This window comes from Pygocentrus nattereri, chromosome 22 (assembly GCF_015220715.1).
Source record: "Pygocentrus nattereri isolate fPygNat1 chromosome 22, fPygNat1.pri, whole genome shotgun sequence".
NCBI lineage: Eukaryota > Metazoa > Chordata > Actinopteri > Characiformes > Serrasalmidae > Pygocentrus > Pygocentrus nattereri.
In genome coordinates this window covers 30,663,152-30,675,438 of record NC_051232.1, presented here as the reverse complement: position 1 = coordinate 30,675,438, position 12,287 = coordinate 30,663,152, and the positions used below count along the sequence as shown (strand labels likewise).

General features: G+C 45.7%; 1 protein-coding gene across 1 annotated transcript in view; it reads right to left on the bottom strand.

Annotated features, from left to right (window-relative positions):
* The window catches only part of lmbrd1 (LMBR1 domain containing 1), a 171,496-nt gene that overhangs the window by 117,716 nt on the left and 41,493 nt on the right, over positions 1–12,287 (bottom strand). Inside the window, exon 4 of the mRNA XM_037533048.1 lies at positions 1–39. This exon is cut by the window's left edge and continues 59 nt beyond it. Coding sequence (XP_037388945.1) covers positions 1–39 — 39 coding nt within the window. The remainder of the gene's footprint in view (positions 40–12,287) is intronic.

The following is a 12,287-nucleotide window of genomic DNA, read 5'->3' as shown; positions in this document are numbered from 1 at the left end:
TCCAGAAGAAGACACAGAAGAGGATGATCGAATAAAGAGCTGTAAAAAAAGAAAAAGAAAAAGAAAAAGATGAAAGAGTTCCTTCCTGCATATGTATTTACTTCACTGAAATGAGTCAGAACAGCTCAGTCATAAAGCTTGGACAGCTACAATGAAACCACAGAACTATTGATCAAAACGTATGAAGGGGTTTCGGGTTAATCTGACTCCTCTGCAGAAATCTGATTCCTTTGTTTACTGGAAGGTCCACACAGGAGCTTGAAGACAGGAAAACAAGCCTGGCACAAACAGCGGAATTCATGTAAAGGCATTTTTAATCTGCCCAGCTGAATCCCAGGATTTCCATAATAATTCCATGTTCATATATATGTATATGTCTTTATTAATAAAGGCTTTGGCTGCTTCGTTATTACGTCACCCGTTTCAGAAAGATCTGGGAGTTGACTACAAATCTTCTAATAAGCTTAGAAACTAGAAAGCTGCAGCCATTTGAATAGATTTGACTGGGAAATCCAAACAAATACAAGCCGAAACAACTTAAGAAGATGCCAATTAATTTGACGAGATTCCAACCGAAAAACAGCACAACCGGATTTTTGCAGGGCTGAGATTTGCTGCTGACAGTGTTATAAAATATTCATCTTCAGAAACGGAAGGTGTTGTGATGCAGCCACATGACATTTATTTCATTCTGGTAACTCAGGTCCAAGACAGACAAGCTGGTCTTCCCACTAACATCAGCATTTAACCTACACATAAAGGCAACTTGGCATCTCAGCCAATTATTTACTCTTTACATAAACAATGTTTATATTCGGCGTTCCTGAGTTCAATGCCAGCGATGCCACAGCCACACCCAGCTGTCCAATAAAACTGTCCAATAACTGGCTTTGGACTCTCTGGGTGACCAGACTGGCCCTCCCTCTCTGCACTCAGCCCAGTGCAAGTCAATGTTACGCCAGGATCAGACTACACAATATTTTTGCCTTTCACAATGGTCACTGTGTCAGATTAGGCAACCACAGTTTTAAAGTTTAAAAAAACAAGGTAACTGTTTTCCCTTTAATGCTGCAGAAGAGGAATGGGTACTTGGCTGGTGGGAATCAAGAAGCCGGACTCGCTACAACTCACCCCCCAAAACTATTTCTGGGTAGAAAACAAAACTGCATTACTTTAAAATAAACCTCATCCCTCACCTCACGAAGAGGTCACGGGCTTTCTTGACTATCTTTATCTGTCTTTTTGGGTAAGAAGAGATAAAAACTGCAGGCATGTATCTCAAAATAACCTTTAAGCACAATCTCCATGCATTACTTGCGGTTATATGCGCTGCACTTACAACAGCATCACATTCCAGGTCAGATCTTCTACAGCCTCAGGTCTCCTCATGTGTTTCGAGGAAGCACCACCTCGCCTCTCATCTGCAATCACGGCTGACTAAAGCTCTATTCAGACATGATTAGTTATTGATGAGGACTTGGGTACAGGGTGATATACATCCAACCCAACATAACCACACCCGTAACACATCCAGCCTCACATAACCACACCCGTAACACATCCAGCCCCACATAACCACACCCGTAACACATCCAGCCCCACATAACCACACCCGTAACACATCCAACCCCGCATAAGCACACCCGTAACACATCCAGCCCCACATAACCACACCCGTAACACATCCAGCCCCACATAACCACACCCGTAACACATCCAGCCCCACATAACCACACCCGTAACACATCCAGCCCCGCATAACCACACCCGTAACACATCCAACCCCGCATAAGCACACCCGTAACACATCCAACCCCACATAACCACACCCGTAACACATCCAACCCCACATAACCACACCAGTAACACACCTAACCCCGCATAAGCACACCCGTAACACATCCAACCCCACATAACCACACCCGTAACACATCCAACCCCACATAACCACACCCGTAACACATCCAACCCCACATAACCACACCCGTAACACATCCAACCCCACATAACCACACCCGTAACACATCCAACCCCACATAACCACACCCGTAACACATCCAACCCCACATAACCACACCCGTAACACATCCAACCCCACATAACCACACCAGTAACACACCTAACCCAACATAACCACATCTGTAGTGCACCTAACCACACCTGTAACACACCTAACCTAACCACACCTGTAACTCACCTAACCCAACATAACCACATCTGTAACACATCCAAGCCCACATAACCACACCCGTAACACATCCAACCCCACATAACCACACCCGTAACACATCCAACCCCACATAACCACACCAGTAACACACCTAACCCCGCATAAGCACACCCGTAACACATCCAACCCCACATAACCACACCCGTAACACATCCAACCCCACATAACCACACCTGTAACACATCCAACCCCACATAACCACACCCGTAACACATCCAACCCCACATAACCACACCCGTAACACATCCAGCCCCACATAACCACACCCGTAACACATCCAACCCCACATAACCACACCCGTAACACATCCAACCCCACATAACCACACCAGTAACACACCTAACCCAACATAACCACATCTGTAGTGCACCTAACCACACCTGTAACACACCTAACCTAACCACACCTGTAACTCACCTAACCCAACATAACCACATCTGTAACACATCCAAGCCCACATAACCACACCCGTAACACATCCAACCCCACATAACCACACCCGTAACACATCCAACCCCACATAACCACACCAGTAACACACCTAACCCAACATAACCACATCTGTAGTGCACCTAACCACACCTGTAACACACCTAACCTAACCACACCTGTAACTCACCTAACCCAACATAACCACACCTGTAACACATCCAAGCCCACATAACCACACCCGTAACACATCCAACCCCACATAACCACATCTGTAGCGCACCTAACCCAACATAACCACACCAGTAACACACCTAACCTAATCACACCTGTAACTCACCTAACCCAACATAACCACACCCGTAACACATCCAACCCCACATAACCACACCTGTAACACATCCAGCCCCACATAACCACACCCGTAACACATCCAGCCCCACATAACCACACCCGTAACACATCCAACCCCGCATAAGCACACCCGTAACACATCCAGCCCCACATAACCACACCCGTAACACATCCAGCCCCACATAACCACACCCGTAACACATCCAGCCCCACATAACCACACCCGTAACACATCCAGCCCCGCATAACCACACCCGTAACACATCCAACCCCGCATAAGCACACCCGTAACACATCCAACCCCACATAACCACACCCGTAACACATCCAACCCCACATAACCACACCAGTAACACACCTAACCCCGCATAAGCACACCCGTAACACATCCAACCCCACATAACCACACCCGTAACACATCCAACCCCACATAACCACACCTGTAACACATCCAACCCCACATAACCACACCCGTAACACATCCAACCCCACATAACCACACCCGTAACACATCCAACCCCACATAACCACACCTGTAACACATCCAACCCCACATAACCACACCCGTAACACATCCAACCCCACATAACCACACCAGTAACACACCTAACCCAACATAACCACATCTGTAGTGCACCTAACCACACCTGTAACACACCTAACCTAACCACACCTGTAACTCACCTAACCCAACATAACCACATCTGTAACACATCCAAGCCCACATAACCACACCCGTAACACATCCAACCCCACATAACCACACCCGTAACACATCCAACCCCACATAACCACACCAGTAACACACCTAACCCCGCATAAGCACACCCGTAACACATCCAACCCCACATAACCACACCCGTAACACATCCAACCCCACATAACCACACCTGTAACACATCCAACCCCACATAACCACACCCGTAACACATCCAACCCCACATAACCACACCCGTAACACATCCAGCCCCACATAACCACACCTGTAACACATCCAGCCCCACATAACCACACCCGTAACACATCCAACCCCACATAACCACACCAGTAACACACCTAACCCAACATAACCACATCTGTAGTGCACCTAACCACACCTGTAACACACCTAACCTAACCACACCTGTAACTCACCTAACCCAACATAACCACATCTGTAACACATCCAAGCCCACATAACCACACCCGTAACACATCCAACCCCACATAACCACACCCGTAACACATCCAACCCCACATAACCACACCAGTAACACACCTAACCCAACATAACCACATCTGTAGTGCACCTAACCACACCTGTAACACACCTAACCTAACCACACCTGTAACTCACCTAACCCAACATAACCACACCTGTAACACATCCAAGCCCACATAACCACACCCGTAACACATCCAACCCCACATAACCACATCTGTAGCGCACCTAACCCAACATAACCACACCAGTAACACACCTAACCTAATCACACCTGTAACTCACCTAACCCAACATAACCACACCCGTAACACATCCAACCCCACATAACCACACCTGTAACACATCCAACCCCACATAACCACACCCGTAACACATCCAACCCCACATAACCACACCTGTAACACTCCTAACCCAACATAATCACACCAGTAACACACCTAACCCAACATAACCACATCTGTAGTGCACCTAACCACACCTGTAACACACCTAACCTAACCACACCTGTAACACACCTAACCTAATCACACCTGTAACTCACATAACCCAACATAACCACACCCATAACACATCCAACCCCACATAACCACACCTGTAACACACCTAACCTAACTCAAGTGGGCAGGGTTAAAAAATATACACTAGTATACAGTTCAGTATACTATTCAGTATACAGTCTCTCCCAGGGTTCTTAATAATTAGTCATCCTCACTACCAACAGAAAAACACAGTATCTCCAAAACTACAGTATTACAGGAGAAGCCAAAAACATTAACTTTCAGTGGAAGTTAGACAGAAGGATTCAAAAAGATTCATCCAATTCCAAAGGAGCCAAATGTTTTACCACCATAAGACACTTATAGGAACCAATCACAATCCAACTGTAAGAGGGGGTCATAGAGTTTCTGACTGGCTCCTTCAGTCTGAGAGGAGATGAGACCCCTGAGCTGAAAGCGTTTTGCGTTCTCCACGTCAATCAGAGTGAATCCGTCAGAACTGTGCAGCCTGATTTTCATCAGCAGTGAAGATCCAGCAGCTCAGAGCGTTCTGCGCTGGTTCCACAGCACTGGAAGATCTCCGGAATACCACTGAAAGAGCCGTGAGGGCAGCGACGCCCGACACTCAATCCAGTCTGGAATGAGTGTGACTGTGGTGTTGATGTCGTCCGTACAGCTGGAGGAGGTTCAGACTGAGACCCTCTGCAATTACATAATAACTTTATGCTCAATTAAACCATTTACAGTTCACTGCATTGGTCTGTAATGATTTACAAGAGAAAATTATTTTGAAATTGGATGAATCTTTTTGAATCACCCTGTATAAGATTTTATCATTGTTAAGTGATTTTGGACCATTTCAATTCTATTTCTCATGACATTTCAACAGGTGGAGGGCAATCTTTTACATTATGCGAAAACAACGTCCAAAGTTTCGCTATGACAGTGAGAATATGTAGAACATGGTAACTATAGGAATTATTTAATAGCTCTCTGGAACTCCAGGAATGATTGATTTTATGTATATGATTCCAAATACACAACAGAAATGGTTATGGTGGGTCTAAGGCCCAGTCCCATTTCACCCCTCGCCCCTACCACTCAGCCCTCAGCTTTGTGTGTTCTCGTCTAGGGGTAGAGCGCCCTGATTCTTGTTGAGATAGAGGGGTGGGGTGAAGTGTTGGGGCTACATGACCCTCCAAACAAAAGCTTTTCAGAGACTCCAGACAGACAGTTATGAGAAAAAAAGGGCAAGGTGGCTAAACAAGAGACCAAATGTGAGAATTTTCTGTTAAAAAATTACGATAAACATTGTTTTATCTTAATTTAATGTTGTTTCAATGCATTAATGGTCCTTTTCCTTCATAACAAGCACAAAAATCACTAATAGCATGCTAATGTCTCGGTAGCTAGCTAGCCAACTCTCCTGTTCCACCTTAAATAGTTCAGAAGTTCTGACCCCTAAAGCACCAGAATGTAACTGCTGCTCTATTTAAGGTGGAATGGGAAAATTTGAACAAGAATCTGGAGAATATCTGACTTCAGCTTCATATCACTGAAGAATTGGGGGGGGGGGGGGTGGGTGATAATAAATAACTGCCCCCCTCTTTGAAGGCGTATGATCCCTAAATGTAACTAAAGCCCAGCAGTGAGGAGCTGAACTTTCCCCTCCTCTGCTGTCCCTGCAGACGGGCAGGGTCGCCTACAGAGCGGCGCTAGTAGCTGTTAATGAAGTGATGTTTATTGTTTTTCTCATTTCGTAGAGGAAGATCTCAACCACTGCCCACTTTAACTCAGCTCCAAAGAGTTAGGGTGACACTCCCAAACAAGGGTAAAAAGAAGAAATGGGATTGGGCCTAAGAGATAAGTACAAAAGCCCTTTATTGGTATCAGTCATGTCAATTCTGTTAGGATGTATTAATTTCGAAATGATTTCACAGGAGAACTGCCGCACGGCAGAATCACAGCTGGCCATCCCCAACCTGAAACGCTGAAAAAAAGCCGTGTTCCCCCAGGAGACGATGTCCCTTGTTGCTGCATGATGGTATCTCGAAACTGAGAAAGCGGCCTTCTGTGAGTTCTCCCAAAATCTGGGCACATGTTCTCGTCCGATAAACGAACTGTCTCGAGAGGCTGTGATAGATGAAATGGACGGTGATGTGTTTCCAGTCTGAACACAAAGCCTTTAACCATCACTGCACGGCAGCCACACAGCACCTTTAGGGAGTTTGTCAGGGAAAAGACGGAAAACAAAAACAAACAAAAACAAAAACACTTAAAGACGAAATCAAACGCAATGAAAACTCTTATTGTTTCATGAGCCCCACAGCTGGGAAAAGAAGTCGATCCACACCAGCTGCTCGAGCGCTCGTCGCAAACCCTTTCATATTGCTGCTCTTTTGCACAGGATTCAGTCACACTGCCTCTTATCCGACGCTTCATTTGATCAAAGGTGTTCGTGAACCCTCTCCGCTCTCGCTCTCATGGTGCGCTCCCTGCAATTTCCCCAGCGGCATCTGACCATCCTGCCCTCCCCCTCCCTGCACTTTTTTCCTCTTTTAAACAAGACGCTGAGCGATAAAAGCATGTCTGGTGGACACAAGTACAATGATCTGAGTACGAATCTTTCAAAAGCCCCTCACACACACACAGAGTGAAGCCAGACTGGACTGTACACACTGATCATCGCCCATCTTGACTCGATTTCACTCGGTGGACAATAGCCGTCGTCCTTGGGCTGAATTACAGATGGTTCAGAAATTCCTTGGACACAGAAGCGCAAAGCGCACCGAAGGTTAAATGTTTTTATGAGTGGGAGCAAAAACATCAACGCAAAAAACAACAAAATACATTTCTAAACAGAATTAAAAAATAAAAACGACAACAAAGAATGACTCGTGACGTTCTACGAGTCACGTTCTACGAATTGTGTCAAGGCATAAATAACCGGTGAGCTCCTCCCCTCCTGGCTGCGGCTGCTGCTGCTCTGATTTAAAACGACTAAAGCTTTGGGGGTTGAATTACTTCACACACACCTGAGTTCTGAGAAAACTACAGACTCTCCTTCAGACCAAACTATTAATACAGTCTCACTCCAGCATTGAAATACTTTGAGTGTATTATGGGCAGAGGTGGGCGATATGGCAAAAAACGTAATATCACAATACTTTCCCACAATATGTTGCAATACACACTCCGTCTGGCATCTGATCAGTCAGCACAAGCAACATATTACCACATTTAAACCAGTATAGCTGATTTATATCCAGCATTTTCATGCACTGCGCTTCACTACATCCAATTAAACAGGACTAATGATGCTCTCCTTGCAGTCAAACATGCAGTTGGGAAGTACTGACGATCTCCATGATGTGCTCAGAAAGCATACTGTGGCAAGCTGCGTCATAAACTGTCACTAGAATGATAAACATCGTCATGTTGACCATCAGGTGACAACGTGTAGGACAGCGACGCAAATTCCCCCCTGGGATCAATAAAGGAATCTGAATCTGAATCTGAAAACTATCTGAATGCTTTAGCAGCTCTCCAGAGCTCTAAGATGACTGATTTCATGTGATTCCATATAAGACAGAAAAGGTTATGACAGGTTTTCATTACATTCTCTATTGGATCAACGATTAGATAATAATCGTTTTTAAGCCGCTGCTAATTTGGCTTTTTAGCGGAGAAACTGACTGTGTTGCGTGCAACCTGTGCTTCTCTTTGAATTGCTTCACATCTTCTCTGTCAAGTTGCAGAGGAAGTATGTTGCAGGCAACTTACAACATGCAACTAGTTGCGTGCAAGTGTCACCTTGTAAAGCCAATTTAAGAGTGCAGTACACTGATATCAGTCATGTCAGCACTGTTGCGTTATATTAATTTTGAAATAAGTCTAAGAGTGCCCGGGTTAGAGCTGGGCAACATGACTCTAATTATGGCCATAATATTGATGGAAGACTTAAGATTTAATACCATGTACTGATGATCATTATTGGGAGAATTAAATCATATTGTTGTTATTGTTGTTGTTCATTATTATTCATACTTCATACCACCTTTATTACAGGAATGAAAATGTGGTTTCCGCTGTGTGTCAGCGGTTATTCTAATGTAATAATAATTTCATAATAGTTTCATAATTATATACATGTTCTTTACATTGCGTGCACATTTCATGAATAGGAACGGCCCAAAATTACTTGGAAAAAAAAATCTGTTTCCATTGACTTGCATTAAAAGTTAAGTAGGTTTTTTCCTTCTCCTGTAAAGTTACTATATATATATATATATATATATATATATATATATATATATATATATATATATACATACATACACATATACTGTATGTTAAGGACACGGCTGCCACAGCTTGTTAGATGCCTAGGCCAATTCCTCTAGCTCAGCTCAGTCCAGAAACAGTGAAAATCTATTACTCCGACAGTGTAACATGCTGGCAGGTCATTGTGGAGAAAAGACCTCGTGTGGAAGAGGGAGAGTCCTTATTATCATCCAACACCTCAGCCTCCTGAGCGCTGTGTTCCTCCCCTTCGCTCTGTGGTTAACCAGACATCTGTTCATGAACTCTTAAACGCAACTGCATAACTAAATCTGTCGGAATGCACATCCGAATCTCGTATCATGATCACATAAGTCATTCATCATTCGTTTACGTCTCTACCGCTGTGGAGGGGCCTAAATTCAACCAGTGAAAACTTCATGTTAACTAACCAACGACGTCTCTTCCATTTGAACACTAACCCAGAAACAGCGTCTCTTCTCCTACGGTATTTTAAGAGTTTCTTATAAGGAGTGCTCTCAACCTCTAACTCCTCCGCCTCCTCCTCCACCCCCCCCACCACTCCACCTCCCTTTGCATGGCACCCACAAGAGACATCCCCATGCAGTTCGAGCTCTATTTTGTTTGTTTGGCAGGTCCTGAGTGAGCGTCCTCTAACAGGCGAGACGCTAACTCTGCACAGAATTAGGAATTCATGGGGTGCAGGTGACGTGCAGATGCTGGAAAAAAGAAAAAGTCTGCTATTTCAGGCTGTAGGGGAAGGAGGAGGAGGAGGAGGAGGAGGAGGGGGGCTCTTTTCTATCTAAATGGATGTCCCTGAAGACTGGCCCAGTAAACCCCGAAAATAACTCCTGCCCAATCGCATCGGGAGGAAGCGGCGCGGAGACACGCTCGGCTTAGCGCTTCCTCGAGGTGATAACATGATTCATTTGAATGTTTAAGAACGCAAGACTAAACAAAGAAGACAACCTAACTACACCGCACAGGTTAGGGGCCTCGCAATCAACACGGCTTTAAACATGAGCATTATTCATGGGACTCGGAACCTGCTGATCTCGCCTGAGTGGAGTTCTGATAGGACAAATAAAGCGGCCACTGAAAAGCAATCTTCCTCTTCACTTTGAAATCATTCCGAGCACCTGTCGTGCTTCCTGTCCAGTGAGATCGCCCCACAATCCACAGTTCCATAAAAAAGGGGAACACCAAATGGGAATTGCAGCATATGAAAAACTTAACAGTGGCAATTACATCCCACACTGGGAAAACGGTGACTCTCGCAGGTGACTCTCTTATCTTAAAACAGCAAAACGAGATGCTCATCTAGGAATTAATGAGAGGAAAATGGAATCGGATATGGTGGAACAGTTCTTCAGATGGATGGAGAAAGTGCCGTGTATGGTTCTATACAGTAACCTTTTGAAAATGGTTCTGTATAGTGCCTGAACAGGGTTCTGCTACTGTTACAGGCTTGACTGTGTTAAAACTGCGACATCATCTACAGCACCTTCTAAATCAGCCTGAAGAACCAATTCACAACGCAAGGAAAACAAAGAACAGAAACAAACCAAGCCAAATATTTAGCGAACGCGAACTAGAAATGATGGCAGAAGAAACACAACAGGAGATCCTTGTTGGGTTAAATTAACAGTTAAGCATTGTGACACTCATTATATGTTCCAGTTTAAGTGGTTTCCTCTGAATCTTTAACCCTCCTGTCCTCTTCACCTCCCGCCCCTTACTTTAGTGTTCCCGGTCAAAATTGACCGGTCTGTTTTTAACTGCCCTTAAATTAGCACAAAAACCTTTTTTCACCACCGTATTTTTATTCAACATTCTTTAGCTGTGACCAAAGTCCCAAAGTAGTGTTTAACCTGATTGTATAGAAATTAGACATAAAATAACTGCAGTGCAAATACAAATAGAGTGAGAGAATTTGGGGGGGGGGGGGGGGGGGGGGGGTGTATGAGGATGAGTGAGAGAATTGGGGGGGGGGGGTGTATGAGGATGAGTGAGAGAATTGGGGGGGGGGGGGTATGAGGATGAGTGAGAGAATTGGGGGGGGGTGGGGTGGGGGTATGAGGATGAGTGAGTGAGTTGGGGGGGTGTGTATGAGGATGAGTGAGTGAGTTGGGGGGTGTGTATGAGGATGAGTGAGTGAGTTGGGGGTTGTGTATGAGGATGAGTGAGTGAGTTGGGGGGTGTGTATGAGGATGAGTGAGTGAGTTGGGGGTTGTGTATGAGGATGAGTGAGTGAGTTGGGGGGGGGTGTATGAGGATGAGTGAGTGAGTTGGGGGAGTGTGTATGAGGATGAGTGAGTGAGTTGGGGGGTTGTGTATGAGGATGAGTGAGTGAGTTGGGGGGTGTGTATGAGGATGAGTGAGTGAGTTGGGGGGTGTGTATGAGGATGAGTGAGTGAGTTGGGGGGGTGTGTATGAGGATGAGTGAGTGAGTTGGGGGGTGTGTATGAGGATGAGTGAGTGAGTTGGGGGGTGTGTATGAGGATGAGTGAGTGAGTTGGGGGAGTGTGTATGAGGATGAGTGAGTGAGTTGGGGGGGTGTGTATGAGGATGAGTGAGTGAGTTGGGGGGGTGTGTATGAGGATGAGTGAGTGAGTTGGGGGGAGTGTGTATGAGGATGAGTGAGTGAGTTGGGGGGGTGTGTATGAGGATGAGTGAGTGAGTTGGGGGGGTGTGTATGAGGATGAGTGAGTGAGTTGGGGGTTGTGTATGAGGATGAGTGAGTGAGTTGGGGGGTTGTGTATGAGGATGAGTGAGTGAGTTGGGGGGTGTGTATGAGGATGAGTGAGTGAGTTGGGGGGTGTGTATGAGGATGAGTGAGTGAGTTGGGGGGGTGTGTATGAGGATGAGTGAGTGAGTTGGGGGGGTGTGTATGAGGATGAGTGAGTGAGTTGGGGGGGGTGTGTATGAGGATGAGTGAGTGAGTTGGGGGAGTGTGTATGAGGATGAGTGAGTGAGTTGGGGGGGTGTGTATGAGGATGAGTGAGTGAGTTGGGGGGAGTGTGTATGAGGATGAGTGAGTGAGTTGGGGGGTGTGTATGAGGATGAGTGAGTGAGTTGGGGGGGTGTGTATGAGGATGAGTGAGTGAGTTGGGGGGGTGTGTATGAGGATGAGTGAGTGAGTTGGGGGGGGTGTGTATGAGGATGAGTGAGTGAGTTGGGGGAGTGTGTATGAGGATGAGTGAGTGAGTTGGGGGGGTGTGTATGAGGATGAGTGAGTGAGTTGGGGGAGTGTGTATGAGGATGAGTGAGT